This window comes from Lampris incognitus, chromosome 4, assembly GCF_029633865.1.
Source record: "Lampris incognitus isolate fLamInc1 chromosome 4, fLamInc1.hap2, whole genome shotgun sequence".
Lineage (NCBI taxonomy): Eukaryota > Metazoa > Chordata > Actinopteri > Lampriformes > Lampridae > Lampris > Lampris incognitus.
This window is the reverse complement of record NC_079214.1, coordinates 25,011,744-25,029,894: the sequence shown is the minus strand read 5'-3', so window position 1 is coordinate 25,029,894 and position 18,151 is coordinate 25,011,744. Positions and strand designations below refer to the sequence as shown.

The window sequence follows — 18,151 nt, the reverse complement described above, 5'->3', positions numbered from 1 at the left end:
GTGTCACCTACTGGATTTTACGTACTTGTGTATATAAATATATAAGCCATGCTGATTCCGTCTTCTCAGCCATGACTTCATCCACAGCTTTTTTCTCTCTTTTAGTTTTTCCATGCAAAGCACAGCATACACAAGTGTAACCAGCTGGCGACGATGGTCCGCCTCCATGTTTGTTTTGTTTTGAAGTCATGTTTGATCACGCAGGTTTCTGTGAGATCCCATGTCCCTGGAATCACCACTTTGAAATCGTTTAGTGAAAACGCCAAGTGTGTGGTCCTGTGTCTTAACTGAATCATCTGGTGTGTGCGTTCTTATGATTAAAATATAAAAAAAAATAGGTTAAATATGTCATTATGTCTGTGGTCTCCCACATTTTTAAAATCAGTTAAGATTTGAAAGTCCTCAAGTGTGCACTAAGCATAAGTGAGAGAAAGAAAGAGACGGATTGTGACAGTTGTGGTTGCCTATACTGATAAGTACTTTGTCCGTATAACAAAACTGGAGCTCTTCCTTTCCCAATCAGTGAGTAGTAGTGTAGGCAAGTGTGTCATCTATCAGTTTGAATCTTCCCTTTAATGTGGCTCAGCCACAACAGCTCCAATTTTACAAGCGCCAATGTATGCCTAACCCGCCATTTCCCTGTGGTACCATTCATTATCACCGTCAGTGGAGTCGGCTGGGCTCTAGCACTATGGAGCTAACAGGTGAGTATCTACACTGACTGTGGATGAGAGGGGGTGTGTGTGTATTTTTTCAATGAGAGAGAGACGGCAAAGAGGGAAAGAAGAAGTGTGCAAACCCAGAGCGTGTAGTGTTTTGGGTGTTGAACCTGCATTAGGAAATTGCGTGTATGGGAGCATGTTTTCATAAGCACTGGAACCCTCTCTCAGATTCAACATGATATAGATATGTGACTCTCCACCTTTCTTTCTCTCTAAAAACTACCCCCCCCCCATTATAGACTGCTCTCCTCTGAAAACTCAGTGTGTTAAGCAGACGGTACAAAATCCTACCCGTTTTCTTAATAAGACACAGTCTTGCCTACTTTAAATAAGACTTAAGTGTTTCTCTGTTTAACATTTTACCACTTTACCATGCCAACCAGTCTTGCCAGTTTTAGGTTTTAGAAGGTTGTTATATGTTTACATTCCATATTTGTCCATCGTATAGGATCATTTGTAACCATATCATCTCAGCGTACTTTGTATTACTTATTTTGTTTCTCTCTAAGCTTAAATTCAAGGTCATTTGCCTTCTGTCAGGCGCGTATCATAGAGATAGAGAGAGATAGAGATAGAGATAGAGAGAGCTGACCTGTGTGAGAACATTCCTGGTAGATCTTGTGCTTCTCAGATTGTGTCCATCTAAACTGCCACCTACGCTACAACACAGCTGCCTCCTCCTACAAAACATTCACACCCTCCTCGTATGTTTTCACCAGAGCAGTGGAGAATTTAATTTGTTTTGGAACCTCAGCTTCTCTCTCTCTCTCTCTCTCGCTCGCTCGCTCGCTCGCTCTCTTTTACCCATCCCCCTTTAGCCCATCCTTCTGTCACTTTACTCCTACCTCCCTGAATCCCATGCACTCTGGGCAGAGGGACTTAATACTACAGAGCAAGACAGGCCCTCCAAACAAATCCTCAGTTCTAGGAGAATGTGCTAACTCATATCGTGACTAAGGCAGGGTTCTTCTTCTCTTGTTTTAGCACTGTAAACCGCACTCAGTATGGCAAAGCACATCCTGTTGTTAGAGCTTAACAACAGCGGTCACACACAAGCTAACACACATTTAAGCACATGCACCCACACCGTCTACCAATCATTGGAGCAAATTTGTTGAATGGAGACTATACGTGATGATATCAATGCATTTACATATTTATGCTGGTTTTCAGTTGGGTGTGTGAGGTAAAATTCTTCAGTGTGTACTTACAGGCTTATCATGTTCTTATTGTAGGCTGGGGCCTGCTTCTGATAATAAAGTGTGCACGCTTTCTTCACTGCCTAAAATAGGGTGAAGAGCAGAGGCAACAAAAGTGAAAGAGGAAAAAGTATTCATGGTGCTGTATAATTCTCTTTGGATTAATATTAATAATACTAACTGAAATTAATATAACCTAAGTAACTAACAGCAGATATGTGAATTATTTATTTATATGATTATCGTTTTTTTTATGTGAATTACATTTATTTTTTGACATGACAGCTAAACAGAAACGGTATTGTACAGAATATCTATTCAATTTTTACTTGGTTTTCAGAGGCAATTTCATAACAATTTTGAATGAAAGTGCAAAAAAAAGGTTTAATATCTAAAACAGTATTCCGCATTTAGGGCTCACAGGATGTCCTTGTGACTTCAGTGTGTGTATGTGTATATCTGTTTCTCTGTGTTTCTTTGTAACTGTGTGTGTTTTTCTCCCCCTGCAAGAATTCTCATGCTGCCACTAGTTATTGTCTTTATCCTTTAAACTCTTCTCTTTCGCCCAATTTCCTTTGTCACTGCTTCCCTTTGCACCTACATGTCAAGTTGCTCCAGTATAAAAAGAAATGATGAGAACCAAATCTCTGAGAAACTACCTTTTTTGAGTCACTGCCGCCTCCCAAAATGCATTCAATAAATGCATTTTGGGAGGTGCTAAATGCTCAATTTTGTATTTGTGTTTGTAGCGTCAAACACAAATAAATGCATACCCAAAAAGCAAACATACGTGGCATACCCTCCCCATCAAAAGTTGCTTATGTTGCTTCGGTATTTAAGGACCATAATGTAATGTCACTGCTATAGCCTAATGTACAGATTCATACACTAAAATGCACTGCTATGGCCAGTACAAACGATCAAGCTAAATTTATAATGAGGGAGTATTAGGTTCACATCAGGTGGTTCTCTGTCTTCTTGGAGTGCGTTAAAATCCTTTTAATGCACATCTTGGTGTGGATTAGCCTACTTATACCATGGGTACTTACCAAACGAATAAAAAAAGCATACACTTATTTTTTTGTTATACGTTTTGGATTCAGAATTAAAAGGCTACGAAGTTAGCCACTAATATAAAGCTTTGAATGTTTACTTGACTTGCTACTGGATTCAGTGTGTTGCTATGGTTACATAGCAGGTTTGTGGATCCCGCAAGAATTCAGAACAGTGATTAAACTTGAGCTTAACTATGTGTGTGTTATATGGTTTAAACCCACACCCTCCAGCCAATCAAGGACCAGTATTCTCTGTGACCATGGTCTAAGACAAAATAATAAACATGCTTTAAGCATTCAGATTTTAAGAAATCCTTATGATGCATCCAGGTAGCGTAGCGGTCTATTCTTTTGCCTACCAACACGGGCATCACCAGTTCAAATCCCCGTGTTACCTCTGGCTTGTTCAGGGGTCCCTACAGACACAGTTGGCTGTGTCTGCGGATGGGAAGCTGGATGTGGGTATGTGTCCTGGTCGCTGCACCAGCGCCTCCTCTGGTTGGTCGGGGCACCTGTTCGGAGGGGAGGGGGAAATAGGGGGAATAGCATGATCCTACCACATGCTACATCCTCCTGGTGAAACTTCTCACTGTCACGTGAAAAGAAGCGGCTGGCGACTCCACATGTATCGGAGGAGACGTGGTAGTCTGCAGCCCTCCCCGGATCGGCAGAGGGGGTGGAGCAGCGAATGGCACGGCTCGGAAGTGTGGGGTAATTGGCCAAGTACAATTGGGAGGAAAAGGTGGAACCCCCCCCCCCCCAAAAAAAATCCTTATGATTTTTACAAGTGTAAAAATTAAGAAAACACCCAATTAGCAAGAGGCTGAAAGAGAATATGGTGAGTCAGCTGTGAGCCAGAATTCCTTATCAGGGCTCAGCTATTATGGTCGTCTGGTCATCTCTGATGACTGGAATTTCAATGGGGTGACAAAGATGAAACACTTGGGGGCGCGCCGGTGGCTCACCTGGTAGAGCGTGTACCACATAAGCCTGAGTACTTACTGCAGTGGCCTGGGTTCAAATACGGCCCGGGCCCTTTGCTGCACGTCATCCCTTGCCTTTCCTGTCACTCCATCTACTATCCAATAAAGGCGGAAAATGCAAAAAAAAAAAACAAACTTAAAAAAAGATGAAATGCTTTGTGTCCTTAAGACAAGCTGTTGACACATAGTATTAATTCATTCATTCATTCATCATCAGCCGCTTCTCCGAGGTCGGGTCGCGGTGGCAGCAAGCTGAGTAGGACACTCCAGACGTCCTTCTTCCCAGTAATGCCCTCCAGCTCCTCCTGTGGGATCCCAAGGCGTTCCCAGGCCAGATTGGACATGTAGTCCCTCCAGCAAATTCTGGGTCTACCTTGGGGTCTCTTCCCAGTTAGCCGTGCCTGATAAACCTCCAAAGGAAGGTGCCCAGGAGGCATCCTAATCAGATGCCCGAACCACCTCAACTGGCTTCTTTTGACGCGAAGGAGCAACGGCTCTACTCCGAGTTCCCTCCGGATGTCCGAGCTCCTCACCCTATCTCTAAGGCTGAGCCCAGACACCCTACAGAGGAAACTAATTTCAGCCGCTTGTATCCGCGATCTCACCCTTTCGGTCACTACCCAAAGCTCATGACCATAGGTGGGGATTGGAACGAAGATTGACTGGTAAATTGAGAGCTTTGCCTTTCGTCTCAGCACCTTCTTCGCCACAACGGTCCGGTACAACGTCCGCATTACTGCTGATGCTGCACCGTCCGCCTGTCAGTCTCCTGCTCCATCCTACCCTCACTTGTGAATAAGACCCCGGGATACTTGAACTCCTTTACTTCAGGCAACAACTCATCCCCAACCCGAAGGGAGCAAGCCACCATTCTCCGGTAGAGAACAATGGCCTCAGACTTGGAGGTGCTGACTCTCATCCCAGCCATTTCACACTCAGCTGCAAACCGCCCCAGTGTGCACTGGAGGTCACGTTCTGATGAAGCCAACACATAGTAGTATTAGCAAAGTCATATTTTGAATCAGATCTGCAAGTTAAAATTATTGTTTGTTAACCCTTTCATATGTAAGACAGAACATTTTTTCTCTTAAATTTATGTCTGATTTTTCCCTTTTTCTCCCAATTTAGTGGCCAATTGATACCTGTTTTAGTTCAAACACCCACCCTCATACTGTATGCATTCACCAACTGCATCTCTCCGGCCGGCAGTCTCGAAGGAGACGCCTCGCCACTTTCGTGACTAGGCGAATCCAGGCCGAACCGCTGCTTTTTCCAACACACACACAGACGCATTCATGTGACGAACGGAAGCCGACTCTGCCCCCCTCCCGAAGACAGTGTTGCCAATTATTGCTGCTTCATTGAGTCCGGCAGTAGTCGGATCTGAAGACAAAACATATTTTCTTGTAGTCTTAGAAAATTAGTACCTGCTACCACATGTTTTCTTGTGTTTAGCAGTACGTTTTTGATCGATTGTTATTGATCGTGATGTCGTTTCAACTTCTGGGTTTTAATTTGCTCGCATTTCATGTCACATCCCAAGCTTTGATTACCAATTAAATTAGCAAATTGCGGATTTATGAAATCAGTTCAGCCAGTCCTCAGACAAGTAACTTGCTAATCTTGCCTCCCAAATTATGTAATTGTTCTCACTAAAACATGGCAGAGCATAATGGGGATGCGCAAGATGAGCGATTGAGTGGCACGTGCGCCCAACCTCCTAAAACCCATTTAGATTATATCGGTTCGGTTGCTTTTTTAGACTGCTCTGTTAAACAGCCCCATAATTGGAGTTTTGGGTGGCAGTAGTTCAGGAAGTAGAGCAGGTCGTTTGGTAACTGGAGGGTTGCTGGTTCGATCTTCAGCTCCTCTCGGCAAAAATGTCAGTGTCCCTCAGCAAGACACCTAAGCTATATCTGCTCCCAATGAACTGGTTTTTACCTTGAGTGGTTGATGCTGCCATCGGTGTGTGTGTGTGTGTGTGTGTGTGTGTGTGTGTGTGTGTGTGTGAGGCATTAATTAAAAAGCACTTTGAGTAGCTGTTGCAGCTAGAAAAGCACAATATAAAAATTCAGACCATTTAGTTTAAAGGAATCAATATTGAATGACATATCCATCCCTACTATATTCAACTTGACACTGAAACTTTTTTTCTTTAAAGATGTTAGTATCTCCCCAGGTGGTAGCCTGGAGGGGATTATAGGTTTGATCGTGCGTGCAGGTGTGTGTGTGTGTGTGTGTGTGTGCAACTGATCTTGCATACTACTGGACCTATCAGCTTAATTTTTTTTTTCTGTACAGTTATAACTGTATGATAAAGCACCTCTCATAATTGTGGTGATTCAAAACCTTTGAAAAACGTTTGTTCCCGCTACCTCTGCTCCCTCTTCATTCACTTGCTAGCTTGCTCGACCAACACTGCGCTCTGTCACTGCCCAATCGAAGTCAACCATAGATGTGAGTAGCACATACACATGCATGCGCATGGTTGACATAGCTCAGGCAGTGACAGTGTACAAGTCTTGAAAAAAAAAAACCAAGAAATCGGATCGTTTTTCGCAAATCAGCAAATGGAAATCATTCACTGTAGGATAACTGGAGCAACACTGGATGAACCAAAAATAATAACCTCTGTCTTTATTCAAATAATAAAACTAGGTAAACCGTTTACGCTTGCACATATGCGACTCACATCTACGGTTGACTGAGATTGGGCAGCGACATGATCAAAAGTTATTAAAAGAATTTTGATAATCCAAAAAATGGGAAGGGTACAAAGGAACAACTTCCTCTAGGTTGCAGTCAAAACAGGAAGTGTTGCATATTCTTGTCGCTGCCTGATATGAGTCAATCGTAAATGTGAGTTGCGCAAGCTTAAACTGTTTACCCCGCTTTATTACAGTGCCTTGCAAAAGTATTCAACCCCCTTGACAGTCATCGCTAATTTCTGGATTATAAACCAAGGTGCGCATAACTGGTGCACAGGTGCGCAATCGTGGTCAGGGTAGTCCAACCTTAGTGGCCGTCCTGGTTCGTTCTCTGTGTGGAGTTTGCATGTTCTCCCTGTGTCTGTGTGGGTTTCCTCCGGGGGCTCCGGTTCTCTCCCATAGTCCAAAGTCATGTAGGTCAGGTGAATCGGTCATACTAAATTGTCCCTAGGTATGAATGTGTGTGTGTATGTGGGGGGGCCCTGTGTGATGGCCTGGCAGCCTGTACAGGGTGTCTCCCCGCCTGCCGCCCAATGACTGCTGGGATAGGCTCCAGCATCCCCGTGACCCTGAGAGTGGGATAAGCGGTTTGGATAATGGATGGATGGATGGAACTTGGGCTCAAGAAATGTAAGACCTCCACAGTTTTGGCAACACAACACTTACTAACATCCTCCAGAATTATGAGGCCAGCTTGTCTGTTGACAGAGACTCAGGTGTAAGAGAATGGACGACTTTAAAGCAAGCAGAAAAACGTTTGGCAGCCCTCCTGTGTGTATGACTTGGTCAACACAGTGAAGATAAGTAATCCAGATAGTGACTTCAACATTAATAAAGTCCTTCTGTTGTCCCTTACACTGCCCTTGAGCAGTGCTGCATGTGAGAGGAGATTTTCATATCTCAATATAATAAAAAGCAAGTACAGATCCCGGCTGTCAGACTCTTGCCTCTCATCCCTGATACACATCCACTTGTCTAAGATGACAACAGAGACTTTTGACTCAAAGCCAGCTGTTGACTTATGGATGCAAACAGCTAATCACAGACTCAACCAGGGAGAAAGAATTAGGGCTACATCTTCATCTGCCATGTTTGAAAGAGAGGAAGACAGTTAGGAGAGCAGTCAAAAGGGTAGTGATGACGGCAGCTTGTAGGATAGCCGTGCTGTTAAAAGACTGAGTACCAAGCAACATCTCCAGGTGCTCCCTTGAGAACCAGACCAAAAAAAGTTATGTGCACCCCGATTATAAAAGATACTCACACATCTGTTCCTGAACAGTATTATTTTTGTGAACCCATAAGCTCAAACAGCACGTTCAAAGCCAAAATAAGTTATGATTTGCTGATTTTTTTTAAAAATAAATTAAAAACTAGAATATAGTGTTTGCATAAGTATTCAACCCCCACATATCAATACTTTGTAGAGTGTCCTTTTGCTGCAATAACAGCCATGGTTCTCTTGGGGTAAGTATGGACAAGCTTTGCACATTGTTCTGGGGTAATTTTTGCCCGTTCTTCTTGGCAGAATTTGTACAAGTCTTGCAAGTTGGTGGGATCACGCCTCTGGACTGCGATTTTCAGTCTGTGCTACATATTTTCAATGGAGTTGAGATCCGGACTTTGATTTGGCCACTCCAAAATGTTCACCTTTTTGTTGTTGAGCCATGACATTGTTACTTTAGCCTTGTGCTTAGGATCATTGTCCTGCTGGAAGATGAACCTTGTCCCAAGCTTCAGTTTTATGGCAGACTGCAACAGGTTTTCTTCCAATGTTTCCCTGTATTTAGCTCCATCCATTCTTCCCTCAATTTGAACAAGGTTCCCAGTGCCTGCAGATGAAAAGCAACCCCATAGTATTATGCTGCCGCTGCTGCCATGCTCCATTATAGGGAGGGTGTTTTTTAGGGCATGAGCAGTGTTAGGTTTGCGCCACACATAACACTTTGAGTTTTGGCCAAAAAGCTCAACTTTTGTCTCATCTGATCACAAAACCTTTACCCACATCCTAACTGGGTCTCTTGGTAGCAAACTCCAAGCATGCTTTAATATGCATTGTTTTGAGCAATGACTTCTTTCTTGCCACCCTCCCATACAGGCCAGATGTATGCAGAGGCTGTAATATGGTTGACTCATGCACATTTACTCCAGTTATAGCCACTGACCTCTGGAGCTCCTTCAAAGTGATTGCAGGATCATCTGTGGCTTTCCTCACCAGCCCACGTCTTGCTCGGACGCTTAACTTTGAGGGACGGCGTTTACTACAAAGCATCTGGGTGTTGCGATAAAGCTTCCACTTTTTGACAAGGGATCCAACAGTGTTCTGTGGGATGTCCAAACACTTGGATATTGTTTTGTATCCCTTTCCCACCTTCTGTATTTTAATCACTTTGTCTCTTACTTCAGTATTATGCTCCTTTGTCTTCATTTTCTGATGGGGTTCACGCCCGGCTAATGAACTTTACACCGAGTGCTTTTTATGCCCATAAATGAGACCGTTACTTTAATATCTTACAGGTGCACACTAATTATGTCCAATTGTCTTTACCTGAGTTTATTTTAGGAAAAATTTGTCATTTATGTAAACTTGGAGCTTTCAGAACACAAGGAGTTGAATAATTGTGCAAGCACTATATTTTCGTATTTTAATTAATTGATAAAAGTCAGCAACACATAACTTGTTTTGGCTTTGGAAACATGCTGTTAGAGCTTATGGGTTCACAAAAATAATATTGTTCAGGAACAGATGTGTGAGTATCTTTTATAATCCAGAAATTAGTGACTGTCAAGGGGGTTGAATACTTTTGCAAGGCACTGCATATAATGAAAATAAAGACACGGATAGGGTCAGACCAAAATGGTTGCATAACAAGCCTTTTCTTTTTGGAAAGTGCAAGTACATATTAGACTTGGTCACATTCGTGCGAGGGTCAACCTAGGGGGCTGCACATCCACAGACTGACAGGCAAAACATTTTTATTAGGTAGATTTCCCCCTCCCCCTTTCTCCCCAATTGTGTCTGGCCAATTACCCCATTCTTCCAAGTCTTCCTGGTCACTGCTCCACCCCCTCTGCCGATCCGGAAAGGGCTGCATACTACCATATGCCTCCTCCAATACATGTAGAATCGCCAGCCCCTTCTTTTCACTTGACAGTGAGGAGTTTCACCAGAGGGCTGTAACATGTGGGAGGATCACGCTATTCCCCCCAACCCCCCCCCGCACAGGCACCCTGACCAACCAGAGGAGGCGCTAGTGCAGTGACCAGGACACATACCCACATCTGGCTTCCCACCCACAGACACAGCCAATTGTGTCTGTCGGGACACCCAACCAAGCCGGAGGCTACACGGGGATTCATGGTTGCGGTGATTCAAAACCATTGAAAAACCTGTTTTACACTGCAATTGAGCGCTAACTCCTCAGCTGGTTTTTCGCATAAGTCCCCCCACCGGAGAAGGAGAGATATGCAGGCAGTGCCTCGATACTTTCCCTTTTCCCGGTAGTTGATAAAAGGGGTGGTTTGTCACCAAGTCCGAGCACTGGAGAAGGGAAGATACACCTGGCAGGGTCTACACTCTACTGAGTGCACTCTTCTAGTTGGAGATCATTTTGTTTTATTTGCTAAACCTCAATAACCCTTTTATCAATGAATCACCATGGAAGGTGGTTTGAGATGGATTGTGGTATGCTAAGTGTAAACAGAACATTTTTCCAATCCACATACGTTATCCTTCTCCTCCCAGATGGGTGAAAAGTGGGCTGGTATTTTCATACTTGGGGAAAGCGCTGGGGTTTGGCATTCACATTTCTATCAGACTGCTTCAGATGCATTTTTGCTAAGGGCTGTATATGCAGTGCAAGTCAAACACAACATATCTGGACACAAGTCGCATAAAATGCCAAGTGAACATGGGGCCGCAGACCCTTTTTTGAGTGCTTGGAGCTTGAGGACAGGGCTGTTATTTTATTTGGACTTACATGTTTCTTTTGAAGTATAGGTCAGCCACCTTCTATGGTAAGTGCCCATTATTCAGTGTAAGTAAAAGAGAGAAATGGTTGGTCAGCAGGGATTTTGGTAATTCTGCAGACTGTTATGCTGTCTTTTTCCTCACATTTTGAATTTCCTGCATGTATCAGTTGGGATCAATCGCCTTTTCTAAACAGACTGGATTGTTTGGTGATGTGAGTAAATGTTGATCAGGAAAACTCTTTGATGAGAGACCACCCCCACCTTTTTAATAAATCACAATATAAACACCACTGGTGGATGAGTCCCTCTCATGGATTGTGCCTCCAATGAAAGACTGCAGCCATCCTCTTCTGTGACAAAGAATGATTTATGGATGGAGCTTGGAGAAGGAGAAAGGAACAAAAAGCTAGAAAGGGTTGTGCAGTCTGTCTGTCTTTCTTCCTTCCAGTTGTGGTGTTTTCTCTCCTTTATTTGTTTTCGTTCCTTTTTCAGGCCAGAGGAATGTTACACATCCGCAGTGTAGTGGATGTGTGTGTGCGCACGTGTTTTTGTGTGCTTCTGCACTCATCCTGTGTTTTTTTTTTCTCCTGTGGGTCTTTGTGTATTACGTGAGCCAGTATTTGCACTTGTGTGTATTTGTCTCTCCTTTGTTTGTGTTTGCTTTGTGTGTGTGTTTGTGTGTGTGTGTGTGTGTGTGTGTGTGTGTGTGTGTGTGTGTGTGTGTGTGTGTGTGTGTGTGTAAAATAATAGCAAGCAGCTAGTGTCATCATCTTTTTATTTCACTATACTTACACTACCGTTCAAAAGTTTGGGATCACCCAAACAATTTTGTGTTTTCCATGAAAGGTCACACTTATTCACCACCATATGTTGTGAAATGAATAGAAAATAGAGTCAAGACATTGACAAGGTTAGAAATAATGATTTGTATTTGAAATAAGATTTTTTTTACATCAAACTTTGCTTTCGTCAAAGAATCCTCCATTTGCAGCAATTACAGCATTGCAGACCTTTGGCATTCTAGCTGTTAATTTGTTGAGGTAATCTGGAGAAATTGCACCCCACGCTTCCAGAAGCAGCTCCCACAAGTTGGATTGGTTGGATGGGCACTTCTTTGAGCAGATTGAGTTTCTGGAGCATCACATTTGTGGGGTCAATTAAACGCTCAAAATGGCCAGAAAAAGAGAACTTTCATCTGAAACTCGACAGTCTATTCTTGTTCTTAGAAATGAAGGCTATTCCATGCGAGAAATTGCTAAGAAATTGAAGATTTCCTACACCGGTGTGTACTACTCCCGTCAGAGGACAGCACAAACAGGCTCTAACCAGAGTAGAAAAAGAAGTGGGAGGCCGCATTGCACAACTGAGCAAGAAGATAAGTACATTAGAGTCTCTAGTTTGAGAAACAGACGCCTCACAGGTCCCCAACTGGCCTCTTCATTAAATAGTACCTGTTAGAGCCTGTTTGTGCTGTCCTCTGAAGGGAGTAGTACACACCGGTGTAGGAAATCTTCAATTTCTTAGCAATTTCTCGCATGGAATAGCCTTCATTTCTAAGAACAAGAATAGACTGTCGAGTTTCAGATGAAAGTTCTCTTTTTCTGGCCATTTTGAGAGTTTAATTGACCCCACAAATGTGATGCTCCAGAAACTCAATCTGCTCAAAGAAGTGCCCATCCAACCAATCCAACTTGTGGGAGCTGCTTCTGGAAGCGTGGGGTGCAATTTCTCCAGATTACCTCAACAAATTAACAGCTAGAATGCCAAAGGTCTGCAATGCTGTAATTGCTGCAAATGGAGGATTCTTTGACGAAAGCAAAGTTTGATGTAAAAAAAATCTTATTTCAAATACAAATCATTATTTCTAACCTTGTCAATGTCTTGACTCTATTTTCTATTCATTTCACAACATATGGTGGTGAATAAGTGTGACTTTTCATGGAAAACACGAAATTGTTTGGGTGATCCCAAACTTTTGAACGGTAGTGTACCTCTCTACCACATGCATATTTCATACAGCTGGTCATTTATGTAGCCAGCAGGAGAGTTCTCTGGCTAAAGAAGAGTGTGTGTGTGTGTGTGTGTGTGTGTGTGTGTGTGTGTGTGTGTGTGTGTGTGTGTGTGTGTGTGTGTGTGAGTGAGTGAGTGAGTGTGCGTGCGTGCGTGCGTGCGTGCGTGCGTGCGTGCGTGCGTGCGTGCGTGCATGCGTGTGTGTATTGGCATGCACTTTTGTAAGCAATTTCCTCTGCAGACCAAGCCTTTAGGATATCAGAATGTTTAACCTTAGTCTTATTCAATACCCAATATCTTCAAAATAAATGTTCTGGTGATACCCTGTTAGATTTTGCTTAATTAAAGCTCTCGTCATTAAAAAAGAAACACTCAAAGTGTTGATAGCATACAATTCTAGCAATAGATTGCTGCTGTCTGCATGCTGCATATGTGTCCCAGTAGCCTGACTCTGCTTTAAAACCCTCTGTTTCAGTGTTGTGATTTCATATGTAGTCTGTTGCAGATCCAAGGCATGAAAGCTGTATTCACACATCAATGTTGGACTTGTGTTTTTCCAGGTGCTGTGTGTGTGTGTGTGTGTGTGTGTGTGTGTGTGTGTGTGTGTGTGTGTGTGTGTGTGTGTGTGGGGCCATAGTGTGGGGGGTAAAAGTGTCCTACCCATGGATTGATTTTATTTTTTGTAAGTATCATTTTAGGTTTATCTGTAGATTTTATACCTAAGCTTGTATGTCTTTTTTTGCGATAGAGTGCACAAACAGCTTTGTAACCAGTGTACACAAGGAGCAGTGTTTGGCTTGTAAACAGCAGTCGGCCGGGCAGCTTCTGCAGATACAGTCGCATTGTATCTGCAGAAAAGGGCCGATGCAGACTGAGGACGAACACTGAACACACCAGCACAGTGAGAAAAGAGGGGTAAATATGGTAAAATGCTGCTCACTGAATACAGTAAGAAACTGTAATTAGAGCTGTTCAGTCAGAGTTGTAGGCAGGCTGACATGTCACAAGGCACTCAAAAATGCACTCTGATACTGAGAATTGATGTGTTATTGAACTTGGCCAAAATCACTGAGAAGTTGGCCACATTAGAAAATGTGAACATTTTACATTCATTTTACATTATTGTCTGAATCAATTACGGAAATGGATTCAGACAATAAGGCCTCGAAGTCAAATTCAAATATATTTCTCAAACATATTTACTTAGTAAAATGTATTACAAGTAAACAAAGTGAATAGTTTGGCACGGTTTAGTCATTTTGTGGTTTGCGTTCAGCACCCCTATCTCCGTTTATTCCCTTACTTCACAGTGCTACTGTCATGTTTTTATTTTCATCTCGTTCTATAGATGCATCCTCAGGCATCTGTTTTCCCTAAGTTTGAAATGTGGCTGATTTTGGTAGCTAAAGTCTAATAACTAATCGTGTACAATGTCATTTTAGTACAATTAAATATGCTTTATTGTCAGAATTGAAAAAGTCATATTCTGTCAGCCAATTTGTCAAAAACATTAATTCTGACAGAATTTTGTGAGCAGGCAGGGCTTGAGAGGAGGAAGGATTGATTGGTGAAGTCCTGTACATTTTTTGGCTTTTTTTTCCTTTTTGGTAAAGAAATTCTGGTGGATGTTTGAAATGTCTTTAGTTTTGAAGATTTTCTTTTTGCCCATTTCATTGTATTGATGTCCGTGCACAGAACATGCTTATAAACACATCATATAACTTTTATGAATGGAAAGATAAACTGATAAACCTATTAAAGTTCGACAGTGTCAGCCCTACATTTGTGCTTTGTCATTTTGGTTGCACTGTGTGTGTGTGTGTGCATGCGTGTGTGTGTGTGTGTTTGTGTGTGTGTGTGTGTGCATGCGCATGCGCTTGCACACGTGTTGGTGTGCACGTGTCGTTGTGTGCCAGCTTGCATAAAGCTGAAGGGAGGTGTGTTGAACAGCTGCCCTTTGTCTCTCCTCTGTCATGAAAGGCAATAATGGGGGTGGGGGGGGTTCTCAAAGACGTACCCTCACATCTGCACAGTAGGCTCAGCTAATGGAATGGAAGGGCAGTTCATGTATGTAGCCCTCATGGATGTTGCTAAAAGTTAGCCTGCTGTCAGATCGTCACAGTTGTAGCTCGCTATATTTTGTCAACATGACTACTAGATGGTCATTCTTTCAGGCACACCTCAGGGAATCGATTGAACTCTCAGCTCTCCTCCCCATAGCATGTGGTACAAATCTGGCACTCTGCACCAATTAGCAGGACTAGGCATTATGTTCTTAATCTTATTACCAAACGGAGAGGGGGGAGGCTGTGAGTACAGGATCAGGAAAAACTCCCTCTCCATCCCACATCTAAAGTGTGGAGTGTTTGGCGTTGGCGTTTTAGGGGGAAAGTCAGTGGATTGTAAGAATGTCTGAGGGGCAAAGTATGTGGGTTTTCCTGTGCTCTTTTTAAAAGATCAAAAGACAGATACGGTTGTCTTCTTGTATATTCTTCAAAGCGTCGTCAACATGTTTCATTTTGGTGTTGCAGATTTAACAAGATTCTTGTCAAAGTCAGCTGACTCCAGTAGCTTGACAAACTGCAATAGGCCTACCATAAAAAAGTTTGTGAGAATTGTCTTTGGCAAGTTTCTTTGTTAATTTTTATCCCCAGCAAGTTACCCACAGGCGGCGGGATGGTGAGCAACACACCCATGTTTGGAATTGGCTATATTTGGAGTTTCTAGTTGTTCAATAGGTTCCAGAGATGGTTTGAGAATTTTTTTTGACTGTGGCAATTTTGATAATTTCAAAGGTTTTTTTTAATCTTATGGAAAGAAGCATGTTGTGTATTGGGAGAAGTGTAATTATCTGGAATTGTGATTAAGAATTTGAAGGGCTTACTGCTTGCTTGGTACCCGCTTGATGAAAAATAATTTCAGCATGACTAATTAGAGAAGTAATGATTGACAGAAAGTATTCACCTCTTCTGAGTTGAAAAGGTATTCAGCTGAATACTTGGAATATTCAACACATGACTTCATAGTTAACCATTTATTTTATGATCAATATAAACATATTAAGAATGAGATTTTTACTAATTATTTGCAGTGTTTAATGTATAATAGATATATTTAAAGTATTTTGCTTCCTTTGTTTTTGTGAGAATGAGACACAATTACAATCCTGGTTAAAACTGAATTGTCTGCAAATGTCTCCCCTACCAGCCTTTATTTCTCCAGGCAAGGCTTTCTCAGCAAAAGCACATTTTTAAACACTCTTCTTCATATTCATACGCTTAAGATAGATCAACACACAGGGGCTGCCTAGTACTACCAATCATCCACTGTTTGTCACTTAATATCCACCTTGGGGTTGCAACAGTTTAAATGTTTTAAAAGTCTTGCTCAAGAGCACTTATTACAATTAGTCATGACAATTCATGATTCATTCAGTGATTTACCCGAGTCAGTTTTTTTTACGTACGTTCAGTTTGTGGATGTTTGAATTAATGACTGTGTTGCCCAGTTTCATTTAAGAATCACAACCCTAATATCTCCTACCATACCACAAGTTTTTTTGTTGTTGTGTTTTCCTCAAGTTATTACTAATACTAACATGCCGTGAAATCGCTCTCTTTTCCACTTTGTCCTTGCCTTCCCCCATCTTGTCACAGCAAATGGTGATGAGCCTGCGGGTGTCAGAGCTGCAGGTCTTGCTGGGCTACGCTGGGCGTAACAAGCATGGACGCAAACATGAGCTGTTGACCAAGGCCCTACATCTGCTCAAGGCTGGCTGCAGCCCCGCCGTGCACATGAAGATCAAGGAGCTCTACCGAAGACGCTTCCCTGCAAAGATGGTCTCCCCCTCAGAACTGGCCCTGCCTGGACCACACCACCCTGCTTCTGGAGGACTGGGTGGGGGAGGGGGCGCTGCACTGCCTGCCGGCTTAACCCAGCTGGCGTACGAGGGTCACGCAGGTCACGGCGGAGCACCATCACCAGCTGCCTTGTTACCCTTATCGTTGCTTGGTCCTGGGAAGCACGAGTTGAGTGGGCTGACACACCACCTGCCCACCTCAGCCACGCTGCACCCAGTCCATCCTGACGTCAAACTTCAGAGGCTGCCCTTTTACGATATGCTGGATGAGCTCATCAAGCCCACGAGTCTAGGTGAGGGATTGTGTTTATGTCAAGAAGTGTCGAGTTTTAGAGAGTGGTGGTAAATTGATATGGTGTTGCATATATTGTAGAAATGTCTTAATTGTACACCACAATGCAAGACACAACAAATGTCCTCAATTGGTCAAAAATTTCGATGAGGATGTATTATTACATGACACATCTTAAAAGTGCTATGTGTAATAGTACTTGAATCTTCACTTCTATTGTTCAGTGGTGTGAATAATAATAACAAATCAAAGCAAACAAGGTAAACAAATTCTCAAATGGAAAGGTAGCAAGTACACAGCTTGAATGCTGACATCTGCTAGTGCCCTCAGTAGATATTGCTCATTGTGATCGCTGCATAGTTTTTTGAGGACTGATTCTTTTTGGGGGGGTGGCGACTCAAACAAAAATAATCTTAGCGAACCCAGCTTCTGTGTGTTTAAATGCAAAAATGTGGGATGGGGTTAGGCAGGGGGTTGGCTGGCCGTTTACATTGTTCAGTCAGTGCCATTCAGGAAACCCTGCTGATATTTACTAGTCATACTTAAGGAAAGTCAAAATGTTACACAGAACACTTTCTAAAGCTGCTCTGTTAGATCAGCAAGGACTTGTTGCTACAATATTTTTGTCTCAGTGAGTGGGAATTCTATGAGCAAGTTGGACAAACATGCATTTTAGCTTTTGGGCAGTTGGCTTGCAGATAGTGGTCAGTGTAATAATGATTTTAAAACCAAGCAATTCTTTTAAATTTTGGGTTTGTGGTGTAGAACTTTATACCTGTTTAGTTTTTAATTTGTCCATATAACCAGAAATCTCAGGTTGTTGAGCCAGGCTTATCCTGTGCTCTGAACTTTTTAATTGAGAATGACAATTTCTATGAGAAATGTTTTTGAGTGTCATCTCAGGTAAGCCATTTTTCTTAAACATGCAATTAGACTGAATGACATGAATATTTAGACCTATATAGAATTTTTCTCTGGCATACCGATCATTCCACCAAACCCCAGAGAACACTGAAATCTGAGTAACCCGTGTTTTGAAAAGGCCTATCAACCCTGTTAGTGTTTTACTGCCACTGTGTTAACAGGGTATGGTAAAGTTAAACCAAAGCTCCCATTTGCACATTCCACGGAGTAAATATGAGCCAATGTTGACAACCAAAGTGTGAACATAAAATATCATTCACTGCCCTTGTGTCACATGAAGGTATTTCCAATAAGAGACATGGGTGTCACAGTGAATAAACAGAGCATCCTTCAACCCCAGGACTGGGCTCAAGCCCTGACATTGAATCTTTACTTGTGCCAAAAGGGTTTGTTTTACAGCATGACCCTGCCTTCTGACATTGTATTAATT

At 42.5% G+C, this 18,151-nt stretch overlaps 1 protein-coding gene across 1 annotated transcript in view; it reads left to right on the top strand.

Annotated features, from left to right (window-relative positions):
• Positions 1 to 18,151, top strand: part of LOC130111386 (E3 SUMO-protein ligase PIAS1-like) — a 69,690-nt gene that overhangs the window by 15,983 nt on the left and 35,556 nt on the right. The window contains exon 2 of the mRNA XM_056278562.1: positions 16,303 to 16,798. Within this exon, the coding sequence (XP_056134537.1) occupies positions 16,306 to 16,798 (493 nt within the window). The 5' untranslated portion in view covers positions 16,303 to 16,305. The remainder of the gene's footprint in view (positions 1 to 16,302; positions 16,799 to 18,151) is intronic.